The sequence below is a fragment of the Procambarus clarkii genome, chromosome 21, assembly GCF_040958095.1.
Source record: "Procambarus clarkii isolate CNS0578487 chromosome 21, FALCON_Pclarkii_2.0, whole genome shotgun sequence".
NCBI lineage: Eukaryota > Metazoa > Arthropoda > Malacostraca > Decapoda > Cambaridae > Procambarus > Procambarus clarkii.
This window is the reverse complement of record NC_091170.1, coordinates 10,115,582-10,135,360: the sequence shown is the minus strand read 5'-3', so window position 1 is coordinate 10,135,360 and position 19,779 is coordinate 10,115,582. Positions and strand designations below refer to the sequence as shown.

At 45.4% G+C, this 19,779-nt stretch overlaps 1 protein-coding gene across 2 annotated transcripts in view; it reads left to right on the top strand.

The window, feature by feature from the left end:
* Nucleotides 1-3,984: 3,984 nt before the first annotated feature.
* Nucleotides 3,985-19,779, top strand: part of LOC123760679 (fibrinogen C domain-containing protein 1-like) — a 175,643-nt gene continuing 159,848 nt past the window's right edge. For both annotated transcript variants that reach the window (XM_069328194.1, XM_069328193.1), the window contains exons 1-2: nt 3,985-4,209; nt 16,044-16,127. In XM_069328194.1, coding sequence (XP_069184295.1) covers nt 4,044-4,209; nt 16,044-16,127 — 250 coding nt within the window. In that variant the 5' untranslated portion in view covers nt 3,985-4,043. The remainder of the gene's footprint in view (nt 4,210-16,043; nt 16,128-19,779) is intronic.

Sequence of the window (19,779 nt, the reverse complement as noted above, 5' to 3'; positions counted from 1 at the left end):
ACGATACATACACACATATAATAATAATGAATCCTATACTCTATATTATTACAATCAGGTTGCACTCCAACACCATCAGAACTCTATTATCAGCTTATCAAGTGGTATCCTATCTCCTGGTTCACCACCTGATACTATCAACCTCCTCGAGTTGATCAAGTCTACATACGCTGTTGCACTATCAGCAAGATAATGTATATATAGAAAATCAGCATTTGAATGCAATAACATATATCAGTATAAATGTTCATTGATACACAGCAATGATCAATCTATCACTGTCAGTCCTGGAACGCATACATCTGTAGGTAATCCAGCCTACGACTGTAACTCTAAACTTCAGTGTAAAACACTCCTTGACATCAGAATACCAACAACCACTCACCTCTCACTGCGTCTTGCACGCTAATGACAACCAAACACTATCAACTCCCTATAAGTAATCCACCAGAACTTCCCCTTCCACCTCTGGAAGTTCACTACCCTAATATCTTTAGGTTCTTCCGGGCTTCACTACCAGGATCCTCTGCAGCTCCTCCAGGCTGCTATCATGAAGTTTTCTCGAGCAACTAAGGTGCTCCACCCTTCTGCTAGGTTCCTCCACAGCTCTCTTGGCTGCTACACCGTGAAGTTTCCTCGAGCAACTATGGTGCTTCTCCACCTCTGCCGAAGCACGTGACACTCCTCTTCACTGCTGCTTCTCCTCACAACTCGAGGTCCTCTGCTCCACTACCTTTGGAGTCTCATCAATTACCTCATCTAGGCTGGCTTCGAAGTTCTCAGCAACTTCTTCCCCAAAGAACAAACCACAGATTATAAGGTCGAGGGCGCTTCTTCCTCTGACGAGGCTTGGTCAGGGCGCTCCACGGCCCACAATAATGCCTCCGGGCGGCTTAATATTCACTAATTATCACCCACGACTTGAGACCACACGTCCCCAGCTCGATTCCACAGCTGGTACGTCTGCACACTTCTCTTCTCTTCGAGATATATCACTAGGGGTTCCCTTCTGACGGGAGCTCAACGGAGCGCGGCTTTTCCCCTGCGATGTCTGGCCTCAAGTGAGGTCAAGGTCCTCTGGAAGCGAGCCTCACGCCTCCAGCAAAATGTCCACATCTCCTAGCCAGTCATTTATCTATTTTCTTCTGCATTGCCCATAATCTCAAACTGTTATACATATCCAACCAGCCATTTTACATATGGGTTATCACCTCAATATTTGCTAGACCTTCTAGTTAGGTCAGGCTTGCTGAATAACTCTCAAGAAGGGAGACTCGTTTCTCCTGCAGGCTGAGATCATAACATAATGCAGGGTCCGACGAGCCATTTCCAATATACAGATGCGTTTATATACATCAATCCTACCTAAAACCAGACCTAACCCTAACATGGCTAAGACCAAATTTAACCAAATGTATCACAATTTAAGACAATTTCTACCTAATTTGCCCCAATTTATCCAAATTTAAGACATTTTTTACCAAATTTACCCGATTTTACGTATTATAGCACGGCCAGTGCCCAATTTGTCCCCCAAGTTTCACCTATTCCATATACTGCAAATTAAATGTGCATTTTCAATATGCAGTTCAATATTCTCGGCTGTTTTTTTATTTGTTAGTTATGGATCTTTGTTAAATATTGTATTTTATATTCTTAGAATAGTGTTTGTTTGGATATTAACCCAACTGCCCTGTACCCTAACCTGCGTGGATCTTTGCCGAATATTCCTGTCAATGTTGTTTATGGACTCAACAACCCTGAAGCTAACCTGCCTTGACCTGACGTTAATTGTTGCACCTTCTTTTTTTGGGGGGAAAGTGATGTTTTTGCATCAACCCAACCGCCCTTGCGGTTGGGTTGATGCAACCTCTGATACCAAGAGGTTGATACCAAGAGATACCAAGAGGTATCAGAGGTTGATGCAACCTCTGATACCAAGATCTTGGTTCCATATATTGTATCTTATTCTTGGGACACAGCCAATCCATCCCAACCTAACCTCTATTAATTATGGGTTTAAATGCCATTTTTCTCTACATCAGTTCACACACAACCCAACCTCATATAAATGGATTTGAACTCCATTTGTACACATGTTCTTAGGAAACATGATTAGATTCGCCATATCTGTATCATAAAATAATCAAATTTTCCTTAACCTAGCCTATAATCCCCCCCCCCCCCTCAAAATTCTGGCAAATTTTGGATATTAAAGAATTAAAGTAGGAATATATTTTCACATTAGCTTAATATAACCCAAATTTAACACAAATTTGTCCCAATCTCTCTCTGCCTGTCTAAGTCTCTCTCTCTCTCTCTCTCTCTCTCTCTCTCTCTCTCTCTCTCTCTCTCTCTCTCTCTCTCTCTCTCTCTCTCTCTCTCTCTCTCTCTCTCTCTCTCTTCTTTCTCTCTCTCTCTCTCTCTCTTCTTTCTCTCTCTCTCTCTCTCTTCTTTCTCTCTCTCTCTCTCTCTCTTCTTTCTCTCTCTCTCTCTCTCTTCTTTCTCTCTCTCTCTCTCTCTTCTTCTTCTCCTTATATCTCTGAAGGAGATTATGTTCTCAGGCTCCTTCTTTTCTCTCTCTTCTTCGTTTTCTCTCTCTTTCTTTTCTCTCTCTTCTTTTCTCTCTCTTCTTCGTTTTCTCTCTTTCTTTTCTCTCTCTTTTACCTCGCTTTCTCTCTCTCTCTCTCTCTCTCTCTCTCTCTCTCTCTCTCTCTCTCTCTCTCTCTCTCTCTCTCTCTCTCTCTCTCTCTCTCTCTCTCTCTCCCCCTCTCTCTATCTTTCTAAATGCAATAATTATACCTAATAATTCCAATCAATAATTAATATTTAGAATTAACGTTTTAAAAACCTTTGCGCCAAAACGAAATCAGTTGTGAATCATGTGTAAATCGGTTTTCATTCATAAATAGGAGGTTTTGCGGGTGCTTGGAATCACTTTTGGGTCTTTGTTTGGAGGACGGACTGTTACACACGTCTCACAACTGATGACGTTCGAACACTTCCGGAACAAGTGTTTTACTGACGAATTTTGTTCGAACCACAACGTTGTAAATGCTTCATCCACGTGCTACAAATACAAATAATCGCCAACAGAACCTAAACACCTAACTTAACCTAACCTATGCCTATATATGCACAATATGCTAATATATTATAACATTTATATTTGAGAAAAATCCCGTTTTGAATGAACAGCATGTGAAAATTATTGAATGCGTGTGTGGGGTCGACAGCTGGATGTAATGGACTTGAGTCGAGGACAGGTTGTTTACCTACTTACTACAAATACAATTAATCGCCAAGAGAACGTAAACACCTAACCTTTCAAATGCCTAAATATGCACAATTTGATAATATATACTAATATTAATTTACATTTGACCGCTGGATGGAATGATCTGAGGACGGGTTGCTAAGGGAAGTGAAGCATAGCTCTTTAAACCTCGCCTACTCGAGCCTTGTCGTACTCACTGCATTACAGTTTAACTATTCTCACGTTCACATTCTTTGTCGAATCTTGTCTTAACATTTTTGAAGAGAGGTGGCTTCTGCAACTTCTTCTTTCAGTGTATTCCATTTGCTGCCTAAACATGCAGGGTATGAATATATCCTTTCTACTAACTTGTGTTTCCAACTTCAACTTATGTCAACTTGTTCTTGCTCTCATTAAAAACAAGCTGTCCCTGTTCACCTTGTGTATTACCCTCAGTATCTTGTATGTTGTGATCAAATCCCCTCAGTTTGTTACATCTTCCCTGGTTGTGAGACGCAGTTCTCTTAGTTTTCATATCTTATCCTTCTTAGTAACAGATCTCTACATTCTTTCTTATTCTTTTATGCTCATTTCTCTCTCGACTTCTCCTCTTTGTAAAAGCATATGCAAGAACTGCGCATATTGAAAGATAGTTTCCTGGTGGCACAACATATTTATCAGTGTGGGCGTTGAGTGCGGGTGTACTTAGTGCGTGGTGGCCAGCCAGCCAGCCAGCAGTCAAGCAGGGTGTTGGTTAGTGTGTAGTGTGAGTGTCGTGGTGAGAGTCATGTCTGTCTGTCTGCTGCCTCTCCTCTGTGTCCTGGTGGGCTGGTCGGCCGCCTTCCCGGAGGCCACCATGGGCCTCACCAAGGAGTTCGACTTGACACCTACCGTCATATTTAACCAGATTGCTCTACGCCAGCTGCAGGAGGAGCAGGGAAGCGTGCAGGAAGGTGAGAGTAGGAGCAAAGTTATGTTTACAGCTACTTATGACTTATTTAACCCTTAACATGCTCGGGGTTTAATATCTTGCCATCCCCACAGGCGCATGTCATTTTGAAAAAAAAAATATATATATATTTTTTCTTTCTAACTTGTTGATTTGTGTTCACTGATCACGGGAAAAATAATAAAAAAATCTTAAGTGGCATATATTGCCCACTATAGGGCGGGGAAGTCTGGCAAATTATAGGCGCTGACTCAGCATGCGTCCCAGGCGGTCTGTTGCTCGCAAGCTGTCAGGCCGGAGTTGCCACAAAGAGATAATTACCGAATTATTTCAATGTCTCTGATTGATTTTTCATACTTTTTTTGCTGTAATATTATTCAATAGTGTGTAGTTTGATATATTTATATAATAAAATGAGTGAATCATTGCTGTACTCAAAAATATGGTGTGCATATTGTTGATTCAATTATGTTCATCAATCAGTGAACAAATACTTTGTCGGTTATTACACTATAAGCACAGGTTATATATAAGTATTTGCATGTTTTGTTCACTATAACGAACCACTAAGTAGCTATTATGAGTCAAAAGGTAACGAGGAGTGACCGCCGCGTACCAGCCAGCCACTCACGCCCTCCCTCCAGTCATCTGACTCACCCTCATTCTCCTCCCACAATAATGTTTTTGCTATAATTCACTATATACAGACGTTATATATAAGTATCTACATGTTTTGTTCACCATTGTCAGGGGACATATTTTCCCTGCTCTCTCGTGCACTGAATTGAGTACGAAATTGCATAGTGCACCGGTGATGTGCACCGTGATTCAACTTTCTGTATATAACTTTTCCACAGTCGTGTTGGGTGTCGTTGGACAGCCCATGACATTTGCTAGCCATTGATGTCATTCTGATCGCTGTATCAGGTCTGTGAAGGAAATTACAGGAGGGAGTTGATTTCAGGGAATTTTGTACAAGTCAAGTGTAGAGAGGGAGGTATGGGGGGTTAACGGCCGTAGGCCACCCCCCCTATCACGTGTCCACCTCGTGTGTGAGTGGGGGTGGCGTCATGGAGCAGGTGCGCGATTGGCTGAGGGCCTGGGCCTCAGAAATGCTGAACCGTGATTGGCCAAGACGCTGAGGGGTACTGCATGGTACCCCAGGCATGGTATTGGCGGGAAACGACATTCTTACCTTGGACGTTGTACCCTGTCGACGTATTTTCCGTGCTAGGCCAAGCATCGGGAAATATCCGCCTACAACGTTCCTAAAGTCACGCCAACATCTTGCTATCTTTCCGTGTGCCGTGCGTAAGAATCCGGTAAGCGGAGAGAGGCCTGTATCGAGCCGTGTGAACTTGTCATCTAGCCGCGTAATTGTGGGACGCCATCTTAGAGGAACTGGACTGAGAGTGAGGCGTTAATTATCGGGCTATAAAAGCGACATCCGCCGTCGATCGTATCTGTGCTTGAAGATACTGCTGTGAGACGTGCTAGAAAGGGTTTCAGTGAGAGAGAGAAACCTTAAATGTTAAAATTCTGAGGAACAGTGAAGGACTCCATCTCGTGTACCGTCGTAACACCGTGTACCGTCGTATCCTGGGGTACCGTGCCAAGTGGAAGGGCGTGGTACCGCATCCCTGCTGTTGTGTGCAACTCTGGCTTGCCTGAGCCGGTGTATCTGCGCCATCCTGGTCTCTGTGTGTGTGTAGAGCTAACACCCCGTGGTCTGGGACCCTGTGCTCCACCTTGACCACGTGTAGGAAGTGAGGACGCCTACGTCATCATCCAGCAGCAGCAGTGGGAGTGTGATTGACGTGTATGTGTGAGTGAAAGAGGGGCCCCACATCATTAATGTAAGTACACTGTTTCCGTTTGGGTAATAAAACTCTGAAGCTGGGTCCGCCCCCAGTGTCCGTCTGTCCTCTGTCCCTGGGACCACCTGGGGAGGTGAATGGGAATTGGAGACGTGTGAGTCTACCCTGTTTGTCATCAAGTTGAGGATTGGGCCCAACTGTGATTTATGACGTGTGTGAAGACACCTAGTGACACATCCAGAGGTAAAGTGAGTTATTTACTTCCATGTTAATTTTCTATGTGTATGTATTCGCTGTAATTTAATTCCCTTTTTCAGCAGTGAAAAGTGGTAACAGGGAGATTTCCCTTGGTTATATATTTTACTGTTGTGTTGTGGTAAAGTATGAATTATTGGTGTATAATTTACTGGGGGAAGTCATTTACAAGTTTTGCCGTGAGTGGCAAGGATGTACTGTGTTGTACTGTGATGTACTGTGTTGTACCGTGTGTAAACCGTAGACAAATTTGACCTTGGTGGAAGACGTTGTGTACTGTGAAGGATTCCGTGAAAATTAAAGTCAGTTAACGTCACCGGGGGTCACGATTTACTTAACGAGGTCACTTGTTCGTTGAACATTGTTGTGATTAACGTAGGGACGTGTAAAGGCAACAGTCACAGTGAAGTTCACGCAGTGGAGGAATTGTCAAGTGAAGACTAACGTAGTGTTAACGAGTTAACGAGCTGTCGTTAATTGAGTAATTAACGTAAGGGGTTGACGGTCTGTATGATCGGAGTCAATTGCGCTGTAATTAGCTGTTGTAATTCGTTGGACTGATCAGATCTGTCTGCGGACAGAGTGATTAAGCACTCGTAGCTAATTAAAGATAATTAGTAACCGCCACTTAGTGAATTCACCAGGTGTTGATGTTGTTGTTTACACGGTGTGTTGTAACCTTGTGTGTGGTACAGTAGTCTACCCTCGTTAAGGTAATCTTGTCGTAAGACCGGAAGTGAACTGTCAGTTGAGAGACAGTAGGCTTTATCAATACTCGTCTGTATTAATAGGCTGTTGTATTCAGTAATTAATTGGGAATTACTCACCGAATGCTTGACTTTCAAGTTGATGTAATTAATTGACTTACGAGTTATTGATTTAAGTGTCGTTGTGACACGTGTGTATTAACGTAATTGTTTAAATTCAATTAGAGTAACTTTTGTTTGTTTGTCCTGAGAGACAAGTGTTAACGTAAGATTTTGATAAGGGGTTATCATTCTTGGATTAACCGCCTTGTTACTTGGTACCTCGTTGTGGGCAGCGAGCGCCAGTCAAGTTTTTGTGATTATAGTATTGGTCACCGGGAAGCCGTAACAATATTGATTGCAAGCTTGCGTCACCAGTGGACACCGCTTTGTTCAGTTAGTGTCATTGTTCAGTCAGCGACGACGGGATAAGGATACCGTGGGTCCATCAGGCTGTTGATTAGCTGTTCGTTAATGTGCCACTGGAGTGACAGTAAAGTAACGTAAATTCACTGTGTAGTAGTTTTAGTTCTTGTTTTTGTGAATAAATTGTTTTGTTATAGAAAACGGTCGTTTACGTCAAACCTTCCAATATTACTGCCCCACATTTCATGTTCTGCAACGCTTTGCCTGCTTATGTTCATATTAAGTCTGTATCTAAAGTTCGAGTCCATTGCACAGCACCACACTTCTATAAATAAGAAGTGAGAATCCGTCGGCTGCCCTTTATTAGTTGTCAACTAGGAGGAGCCAGCGACCTAAGTGACAGGTGTTACCCGAGTGGTTTCGCCTGGCGGTTTGCTCCCGCGGTCCTATGATCTTAGGCTTTAAGATTAAATATCTGCCACTGGCAGCTCTTGCTGTTTAAGGTCTGCCTCTCTTGCGAGGTAGTTGTGATTAACGTAACATCCATAGGACTCAATTTCTTTGATAACCTGTCAAGAAAATAAAAATCTCACAGTTCTGGCGCCCAACGTGGGGCTGTGTCACTTGGGTTCGAGCCCATGCACGGACTTTTGATCATTAAAGTAAAAAGTCTCAAATTGCAGAACATTGTGGAACAGTATTGTTGGGGGTGTGTTGTCACAGTTGTCACAAGTAGGTATACACACCAACACACACTGTCAGTATGTCTGTGGATTATAGGAAAGAGTACGTGTATGTGTATGTGTCTGTCTATGGCAGGATGCCAGATGATGCAGGTAGTAGGACGGAGAGGGAATGCCGTCAGTACGTGATGGGACACAGGGCCCGAGTGGAGGAGATATGCCAGGCATGGGTCGGTCAGGAGTTGCCAGCACTCCGTGACACTAGGGACACGTCAGAGAGAGAAGCGTCACCGGAAAGGCTTAATGCTAGTTACGCTTCGGCGAACGAAACGCCGGCAAGTGATTTCGGGGATGAGGAAAATCTCCTAGCCGACTTTCGTGTAGTGGACGTGGTAGGAGGTGGAAGAAGTAGTACGCCTCAGGATCTTAGTGGGAGGTCGCGCCCCCACCAAAGAATTCCAATAGAAACCTTCGCGGAAGGTAGTGTTGCATCAGCAGGTAGGTTGATGCAGGAATCGCCGGCCAGAATGGGGACTGTACAACCCCAGGCGGGATTCACTGTAGACATGCTGCGAGAACAAGCTGGGTTAATGGGTCTCTCAGCAGAGGGGATGTCTAAGTTTGTGATGGAAATGTGGAATACCCATCAGGAGAGAGAGAACCAGTTGAAGATTGCAAGGGTGCCAGCCACAGCTGGGAAGGGAAGCCAAACCCAACCCACAGAGCCCGGCCCAGAGGGGCCAGTTGTTAAGATAAAAATGCCTAATCTTATAGCTTTCGATGAGCAAGTGGATTCAATGGATGCATTCATTGACCGCTTCGAACGCAGAGCAACGGAAGGGAAGTGGAGTAGGTCAACTTGGGCCCAAGCGCTAGCTTCATTGTTGAAGGGAAGGGCATTAAGTATATACCAGGGTTTGGGAACTCCCATGTGCAACGATTATGATGCCCTGAAGCGAGCCTTAATGAAAGGCTATGGCATTTCGGCTGATGGAATGATGAGAGCATTCCGTCAGATCAGAGTACGTCAAGGGGAAACGTACCGGGCCATGTTGCAGAGGCTAGAGTCGAGCCTCAAGCGCTATCTTGAGTTGAACAACGCCGTCGTTCCGGAACACAATACGTTGTTTGAGCTGATGACTAGGGAACAGTTCTTGGAGGCAGTGGAACCTGCGCTCCGTGCTAAACTCAAGGAGAATGAGATAGTCTCTAATGAGGCTATGGCAGAATGTGCCGACAGGTGGGCTGAGGCACACAGACCTAGACAGGGAGGTTCATCTGAGAGCCGACGTCATGACTAAGCCTCAGGGAGCGGGGCTAGGCCTAAAGAGAGTAAGTCTAGTGTAAGCCATAAGCCACACAAGGTCAGTGGACCCCGCTGTTTTACTTGCGGCCAGCCAGGTCACAAGGCAGCACAGTGTAAGAAGAGCAAGCGTGCAGAAAAGGGGGGAACACACGCACAAATTGCTGGTCTGGGTGCCCACGAGGGAGGTGATCCTCTGGAGCACACCCTGGAGACAGCAAGAGGTTTAGTTAATGGTAAATGGACCAAGGTCTTTCGAGACAGGGGAGCTACTACTCATATGGTCCGAGAGAGCCTTGTCGAGCCTGGGAACGAGACAGGCAGAACCATTCATGTAAGATACCCTGATGGTAACCATAAAGACATGATCGAGGTATCGCTGATTGTTGACACACCATATGTAAAAGGTAAAATACGAGCGGTGAAATGCAAGGACGCTGTATACGGGTTGTTGTTGGGAAACGCCCCTAGAGTGTCAAATAGTAAGAGTCGGTCCTGTGGACGGGACTCACACCAGCTGGAGGTGACGTCACGCGCCAGTCAGCTGGTAGCCAAGCCATGGCCTCCTCCCCGGCTAAGGAACAGAGGCAGCAGGCACAAGGAAAACGGGGAAAGCCTGCTCCTTTCCGCCAACAGAAAACGGGAAGAAACTCAAGGAGGTGGGTGGGGGCTCGATCAGCTGATCCAGCCAGGTCCCGCCAACCCCGGGGGTGGGCAAGGGTCACCGCCACGGAGGAAGATAAGAGGAGAGGGGGAAGACCCCTGGTGACTGAGGGTGTCACTGCTGCTCCCAGGGGGAACAAGGCTTTAGTAGCCGCGGTGACCACACGCGCAATGAGTGCGCAACCCACCAAGGTGGACAAGCCGCTGAAACTACATTCTTTGAAAGGAGTAAGCGCTAAAGAGTTCCAGGAAGCCCAAAGGAAAGACCCCACACTCAGGAAGATGAGAGAGCATGCCGCAGAGGGTAGGGTCTTCACCATGAATAAGCGCAAGTATAAGTACTTGGAGGTTAAGGGTAAGCTAGTGCGCAGGGTGGAAACACCCCAGGACACTTGGGAACAATTACTGGTCCCCAAAGAGCACCGCCTTGTTGTGTTTACTCTCGGTCATGAGGGAGTAATGGGGGGCCACATGGGACATGCTAAGACCAGTGAACGAATTCAGTCATCGTTCTATTGGCCAGGGATGACTGGGGACGTACAGCGGTACACTCGGTCGTGTGACGCCTGTCAACGCACCGCTGACAAAGGTAAGGTGCAGCCAGGGAAGCTGAAGCCTTTCCCCATCATTGGTCAACCATTTAAGATGGTCAGTGTAGATATAATTGGCCCGATTGAGCCGAGGGCATCAGACGGCAGTAGATATATCCTGACCATGGTAGATCATGCTACTCGGTATCCAGAGGCGGCACCTTTGAAGAATATCGAGACCGTCACAGTGGCGGAAGCATTGGTTGGATTCTTCAGTCGCTTAGGTATACCTGAGAAGATACACAGCGACAGGGGGGCACAGTTCACCAGTGAGATGATGGCGGAAGTAGCTAGGCTACTCATGTTGCAGCCATCATTCACCACACCTTATCATGCTATGGGAAATGGGTTGGTAGAACGGTTTAATGGTACCCTAAAGAGAATGCTCAGGAAGATGTGCATAGAGCAACCCAAGGAGTGGCCAAGGTACATTAACCAAACTCTCACAAGTCGAGCCTGGCCTCGGGCCGGGCTTGGGGAGTAGACGAACTCCCAGAATCCCATCAACCAGGTATCAACCAGGTAACCAGGTAACCCGGTACTGTTTGCCTACAGGGAAGTACCCCAGGCAAGTACCCGGTTCTCACCGTTCGAGCTCCTGTATGGTCGCACGGTAAAGGGACCGCTGCATGTGTTGAAGAACCTATGGGAGGAGGAAGACTGTACCCCAGAAACCAAGACGACGTATGAGTACGTCATAAATTTGAGGAACCGTCTAGAAGAGACGTGTAAGTTGGCCAGGGAGGAACTCGCCAAGGCTAAGGCGTACCAGAAGAGCAGGTACGACCAGAAGGCCAGGGAGAGGAAGTTTAAGGTGGGAGATAAAGTACTCCTACTCCTCCCTACAAGCAGGAACAAGCTCCTGCTACAGTGGAAGGGACCCTTCACCATCACTGAGTGCAGTCACTCATTGACGTACGTCATATGCGTAAGGGGGGTCAATAAGAAGTACCATGTTAACATGTTAAAACGCTATGAGGAACGCGATGATGCGTCACCAAGGTCGGAGGAGAGTGAAGATAGTGCCTCTCCGGGTAGTCCATCCCAGGGTGTTGCTAGTGTGTCCGGTATGACACAGACTGAAGCCGGAGCTGCAGAGCTTGGGGTTCAGCCTAGCTTCGAGGCGTCGAGCCGGCTAGAGCCTGGCCCTGGAGCCGAGCACTCTGCGCCTAAGTCAGGTAACACTACCCAGGACGAATCGGAGGAGTCACCCCAAGTCTCTCAGGGCGACGACGCATAGAAAACGGAGTCTCCACCCACCACTACCCAGCCGGAAGTGAGCTGTCAAGATGTGGGTGACAGCTCGTGCACAGTGCACCATCGAGCTGGTAAAATGGTGGGGTGTATTTCGCTTCCAGTGAAATAAACCCTTAGTGGGAGGTTGATGTCAGGGGACATATTTTCCCTGCTCTCTCGTGCACTGAATTGAGTACGAAATTGCATAGTGCACCGGTGATGTGCACCGTGATTCAACTTTCTGTATATAACTTTTCCACAGTCGTGTTGGGTGTCGTTGGACAGCCCATGACATTTGCTAGCCATTGATGTCATTCTGATCGCTGTATCAGGTCTGTGAAGGAAATTACAGGAGGGAGTTGATTTCAGGGAATTTTGTACAAGTCAAGTGTAGAGAGGGAGGTATGGGGGGTTAACGGCCGTAGACCACCCCCCCTATCACGTGTCCACCTCGTGTGTGAGTGGGGGTGGCGTCATGGAGCAGGTGCGCGATTGGCTGAGGGCCTGGGCCTCAGAAATGCTGAACCGTGATTGGCCAAGACGCTGAGGGGTACTGCATGGTACCCCAGGCATGGTATTGGCGGGAAACGACATTCTTACCTTGGACGTTGTACCCTGTCGACGTATTTTCCGTGCTAGGCCAAGCATCGGGAAATATCCGCCTACAACGTTCCTAAAGTCACGCCAACATCTTGCTATCTTTCCGTGTGCCGTGCGTAAGAATCCGGTAAGCGGAGAGAGGCCTGTATCGAGCCGTGTGAACTTGTCATCTAGCCGCGTAATTGTGGGACGCCATCTTAGAGGAACTGGACTGAGAGTGAGGCGTTAATTATCGGGCTATAAAAGCGACATCCGCCGTCGATCGTATCTGTGCTTGAAGATACTGCTGTGAGACGTGCTAGAAAGGGTTTCAGTGAGAGAGAGAAACCTTAAATGTTATAATTCTGAGGAACAGTGAAGGACTCCATCTCGTGTACCGTCGTAACACCGTGTACCGTCGTATCCTGGGGTACCGTGCCAAGTGGAAGGGCGTGGTACCGCATCCCTGCTGTTGTGTGCAACTCTGGCTTGCCTGAGCCGGTGTATCTGCGCCATCCTGGTCTCTGTGTGTGTGTAGAGCTAACACCCCGTGGTCTGGGACCCTGTGCTCCACCTTGACCACGTGTAGGAAGTGAGGACGCCTACGTCATCATCCAGCAGCAGCAGTGGGGGTGTGATTGACGTGTATGTGTGAGTGAAAGAGGGGCCCCACATCATTGATGTAAGTACACTGTTTCCGTTTGGGTAATAAAACTCTGAAGCTGGGTTCGCCCCCAGTGTCCGTCTGTCCTCTGTCCCTGGGACCACCTGGGGAGGTGAGTGGGAATTGGAGACGTGTGAGTCTACCCTGTTTGTCATCAAGTTGAGGGTTGGGCCCAACTGTGATTTATGACGTGTGTGAAGACACCTAGTGACACATCCAGAGGTAAAGTGAGTTATTTACTTCCATGTTAATTTTCTATGTGTATGTATTCGCTGTAATTTGATTCCCTTTTTTAGCAGTGAAAAGTGGTAACAGGGAGATTTCCCTTGGTTATATATTTTACTGTTGTGTTGTGGTAGAGTGTGAATTATTGGTGTATAATTTACTGGGGGAAGTCATTTACAAGTTTTGCCGTGAGTGGCAAGGGTGTACTGTGATGTACTGTGATGTACTGTGTTGTACCGTGTGTAAACCGTAGACAGGTTTGACCTTGGTGGAAGGCGTTGTGTACTGTGAAGGATTCCGTGAGAATTAAAGCCAGTTAACGTCACCGGGGGTCACGATTTACTTAACGAGGTCACTTGTTCGTTGAACATTGTTGTGATTAACGTAGGGACGTGTAAAGGCAACAGTCACAGTGAAGTTCACGCAGTGGGGGAATTGTCAAGTGAAGACTAACGTAGTGTTAACGAGTTAACGAGCTGTCGTTAATTGAGTAATTAACGTAAGGGGTTGACGGTCTGTATGATCGGAGTCAATTGCGCTGTAATTAGCTGTTGTAATTCGTTGGACTGATCAGCTCTGTCTGCGGACAGAGTGATTAAGCATTCGTAGCTAATTAGAGATAATTAGTAATCGCCACTTAGTGAATTCACCAGGTGTTGATGTTGTTGTTTACACGGAGTATTGGAACCTTGTGTGTGGTACAGTAGTCTACCCTCGTTAAGGTAATCTTGTCGTAAGACCGGAAGTGAACTGTCAGTTGAGAGACAGTAGGCTTTATCAATACTCGTCTGAATTAATAGGCTGTTGTATTCAGTAATTAATTGGGAATTACTCACCGAATGCTTGACTTTCAAGTTGATGTAATTAATTGACTTACGAGTTATTGATTTAAGTGTCGTTGTGACACGTGTGTATTAACGTAATTGTTTAAATTCAATTAGAGTAACTTTTGTTTGTTTGTCCTGAGAGACAAGTGTTAACGTAATATTTTTATAAGGGGTTATCATTCTTGGATTAACCGCCTTGTTACTTGGTACCTCGTTGTGGGCAGCGAGCGCCAGTCAAGTTTTTGTGATTATAGTATTGGTCACCGGGAAGCCGTAACAATATTGATTGCAAGCTTGCGTCACCAGTGGGCACCGCTTTGTTCAGTTAGTGTCATTGTTCAGTCAGCGACGACGGGATAAGGATACCGTGGGTCCATCAGGCTGTTGATTAGCTGTCCTTTAATGTGCCACTGGAGTGACAGTAAAGTAACGTAAATTCACTGTGTAGTAGTTTTAGTTCTTGTTTTGTGAATAAATTGTTTTGTTATAGAAAACGGTCGTTTACGTCAAACCTTCCAATATTACTGCCCAACATTTCATGTTCTGCAACGCTTTGCCTGCTTATGTTCATATGAAGTCTGTATCTAAAGCTCGAGTCCATTGCACAGCACCACACTTCTATAAATAAGAAGTGAGAATCCGTCGGCTGCCCTTTATTAGTTGTCAACTAGGAGGAGCCAGCGACCTAAGTGACAGGTGTTACCCGTGTGGTTTCGCCTGGCGGTTTGCTCCCGCGGTCCTATGATCTTAGGCTTTAAGATTAAATATCTGCCACTGGCAGCTCTTGCTGTTTAAGGTCTGCCTCTCTTACGAGGTAGTTGTGATTAACGTAACATCAATAGGACTCAATTTCTTTGATAACCTGTCAAGAAAATAAAAATCTCACAACCATAACTGTACATCTAAGCTTGTATGGTGAGTAAAGGCACAGAGATGTGGCTACTCACACAGTCAGCTGATCGGCGGCCGCCCTCAAGGCCAGATGCCCTAATATTTCTCCTCCAACAATACTGTGTGGTGTTATTACGCTATAAACACACATTATATATCAATATCTACCTGTTTTATTCATCATACTTGTACAAATAAACTGGTATGGTGCCCAAAGACCATCGTGGTAACCAGTAAACAACACCGTCGTCTGCACGGTGGCGTCGTGCAGACGACGCCACCGCCCACACCAATATGGCGGCTCCAAACCTTCTCTTGCTGTTTATACCCTCTATACACACGTTATATATAAGTATCTACATTTGTGTTCACCATAGCGAACCACTAAGCTGGTATGGTGAGTGCAGTCAATAAAAGGTGGCCACACACAGTCAAAAGACATCGCCACCACCCTCCCTCTCACAGCATTACACCTCCTTCCATGGCGCAGCGCTAAATATCACCACAATCCTGCTATTATCAGAACCCTGGTCAGTTTTATCACAGTCATGGGCCTTCTGTATAATATCATCGCTACATAATAGCATGAACAAGTATAATTTGTCATTTTTAGGCGATGCTGTGGTCACAAGCTGAACAGCAGTGCTGTTAGCTCATGCTGCGTGCGTCAGGCTTGGTTGCTCACTCAATACTGAGGCCAATAACACCTGGGAGATTGGCCCACGATTTTTTTAAAAAATGGCGTCTGTTTACAAGAGCCCTGATGAAGGTGAGGTGAACCCCGTGTATCCGCGGGCTGTTTAAATCTTGCGTAGTACTCCAACACATCATATGACGTGATGCACAGTTTACTGAAACAACGTCCAGCACGTCATATGACGTGATGCGCACTTTAAGGGTTAATGCGTTAGTAAACAAAATATTTGCTGATTATATAAAAACATCCCCATTAAGCACCAGTACACATACTTTAATGGTGGGAACTGTTTACAGGTGTGAGAAGTATGCTGATGGTGATGGCTAACCTGACGGACCTGATCTCCACTCACCTGACTCTTGACGACAAGTATACGCAAGGTAAGGAGACATATATACTGTACACGTGTCCATGTTTCTATGTCTGTCAGTTTCGTCACTCGATTCATGACTGACTTCACTGAAGATTTTAGGCACAGCAATGAGTACAATAAGATAATTGTTACAATAATATTCTCGTAATTCTGGCGCCATTATGTCTCCAATTTGTTGAAGAATCTTGGGAATGATGTATTCAGTCTTGTCGCCGTCAGCATCAAGCACAGCCTCTCATTCACAGACGATAGTACCTATAGTCACTATGGACGGACGACTATAGTACCTATAGCCACTATGAACGACGAGCATAGTACCTATAGTCACTATAGACGGACGACCATAGTACCAATAGCCACTATGAACGGACGAGCATAGTACCTACAGTCACTATGGATGGACATACACAGTACCTATAGTCACTCTGGATGGACATATACAGTACCTATAGTCACTATGTATGGACATACACAGTACCTAAAGTCACTCTGGATGGACGTACACAGTACCTATAGTCACTATGGATGGACATACACAGTACCTGTAGTCACTATGGATGGACGTACACAGTACCTACAGTAACTATGGATGAATGAACATAGTATCTGTAGTCACTATGGATGAACGTCTGATGAGATGCCCTACACACTCGAACACTATATCTTGGAATGTAGTAAAATTGAGCCATTTAAAGATAAATCTAAGCTCACTCTGTATGATATGGCAACCTATCTTATTACCATTGATAAATTACCTGAAATCCTTGCACTGTATCCATATTTCGCTTCCAGTAGATAAACGACATTTGATATTAAGAAACAAGTAGTGTATTGTGAAGACTAAGAGTAAACAGAAGCTCCCCTATGACTCTGTAATATCCCAATTGGTCAAACTATTATGTATTAGCGATAAGACCTACCATTAATGTATAATGACTTACTGTAAATATATAGCTCTTGAAATAGCACTTTCTCTAACTAGCTGACATTGTAACTATAAGTTGTGAAGGATAGATGAAATTGTTTATGTAATAATCTTAGATGAGGTCAGATAAAGACCTTTTGTGCCCTCTGTAATGCTTTTTGCGCTACCGCTCACAGGGTGGGTATGGGATGAACAATAAACTAGCTGCCTCCCGCGGCAACAATCAAATTCTATCCATAGTGACTATATGTACTGTGTACGTCCATCAATAGTGACAATAGGTACCATGCTCGTCCATCAATAGTGACAATAGGTACCATGCTCGTCCATCCGTAGTGACTATAGGAACTTGCTCGTCAATCCATAGTGACTATAGGTACTATGTTCGTCCGTACATAGTGACTATCCATAGTACCTATAGTCACTTTGGATGGACGTACACAGTACCTACAGTAACTATGGATGGAAGAACATACTACCTATAGTCACTATGTAAGGACGAGCATAGTACCTATAGTCACTATGTATGGACGACCATAGTACCTATAGTCACTATGGATGGACGACCATAGTACCTATATTCACTATGGATGGACGACCATAATACCTATAGTCACTATGTATGGACGACCATAGTACCTATAGTCACTATGGATGGACGAAAATAGTATATATATAGTCACTATGGATGGACGAGCATAGTACCTATAGTCACTATGGATGAACTTACACAGTACCTGTAGTCATTATTGATTGACGTACACAGTACCTATAGTCACTTCGGATGAAGGTACATAGTACCAATAGTCACTAAGGATAGGTACGTAGCTACACAGTACCTATAATCACTATGAATGGACATACACAGTACCTTAAGTCAATAGGGATGGACGTACACAGTACCTATAGTCACTATGGATGGATTTACATAGTACCTATAGTCACTATAAATACACATACACAGTACCTATAGTCACTATGGATGGACGAGCATAGTATCTATAGTTACTATAGATGGACGTTCACTGTACCTATAGTAACTATGGATGGAAGTACACAGTACCAATAGTCACTATGGATGGACATACAGACTACCTATAGTCAGATGGTTGGACGTACACAGTACCTATAGTCACTATTGATGGACGTACACAGTACCTATTGTCACTATGGATGGACGTTCACAGCATCTATAGACACTTTGGATGGATATACACAGTACCTATTGTCACTGTGGATGGACATACACAGTACCTATAGTCACTATGGATGGATATACACAGTACCTATTGTCACTGTGGATGGACATACACAGTACCTATAGTCACTATGGATGGATATAGACAGTACCTATTGTCACTATAGATGGACTTACACAGTACCTATTGTCACTATGGATGGACGACCATAGTACCTGGTATGTCTGGTAGCGTGCGGGGAGGGGAAGCACACGTGAGCACGAGCTCTGTGAAAAACAACACATGTCTCGGGATATTTCAGTGATACAGGAACTAAACACAGTCAGATATCTCATAAAGTGCGTCTCAACTTGTTAAACAATATACCATAGTGATTGACATCTGACTTTTGTGCTTTAAGGAAATAACAAGTGAATTTTGTGTGGAGTCCACCTCGTGGTGCCAGAACCCTCCCCATAGACCCACGTCCCGTGTGCCTACCGTACTCACCTTGTTGTACTCACCTAGTTGTTCTTGCAGGGGTTGAGCTCTGGCTCTTTGGTCCCGCCTCTCAACCGTCAATCAACAGGTTTACAAGTTTCTGAGCCTATTGGGCTCTATCATATCTACACTTGAAACTGTGTATTCTCCACCACATTACTTCCTAATGATACCTGGTTACCTGGTTGATGGGGTTCTGGGAGTTCTTCTACTCCCCAAGCCCGGCCCGAGGCCAGGCTCGACTTGTGAGAGTTTGGTCCACCAGGCTGTTGCTTGGAGCGGCCCGCAGGCCCACATACCCACCAAAGCCCGGTTGGTCCGGCACTCCTTGGAGGAATAAATCTAGTTTCCTCTTGAAAATGTCCACGGGTGTTCCGGCAATATTTCTTATGCTTGCTGGGAGGACGTTGAACAACCGCGGACCTCTGATGTTTATACAGTGTTCTCTGATCCTTGCATTCCATTTGTCAACCACTCTGGCACTAAAAAAGTTCTTTCTAATATCTCTGTGGCTCATTTGGGCACTCAGTTTCCACCTGTGTCCCCTAGTGTGTGTGTGTGCCCCTTATGTTAAATAGCCTGTCTTTATCAACCCTGTCGATTCCCTTGAGAATCTTGAATGTGGTGATCATGTCTCCCCTAACTCTTCTGTCTTCTAACGAAGTGAGGTTCAATTCCCGTAGTCTCTCCTCGTAGCTCATACTTCTCAGCTCGGGTACTAGTCTGGTGGCAAACCTTTGAACCTTTTCCAGTTTAATCTTATGCTTGACTAGATATGGACTCCATGCTGGAGCCGCATACTCCAGGATTGGTCTGACATATGTGGTATATAATGTTCTGAAAGATTCCTTACACAAGTTTCTAAAGGCCGTTCTTATGTTAGCCAACCTGGCATATGCTGCTGATGTTATCCTCTTGATATGAGCTTCAGGGGGACAGGTCTGATGTGATGTGTGTGTGTACTGACCGTGTGTGTGTGTGTGTGTGTGTGTGTACTGACCGTGTGTGTGTGTGTGTGTGTGTGTGTACTGACCGTGTGTGTGTGTGTGTGTGTG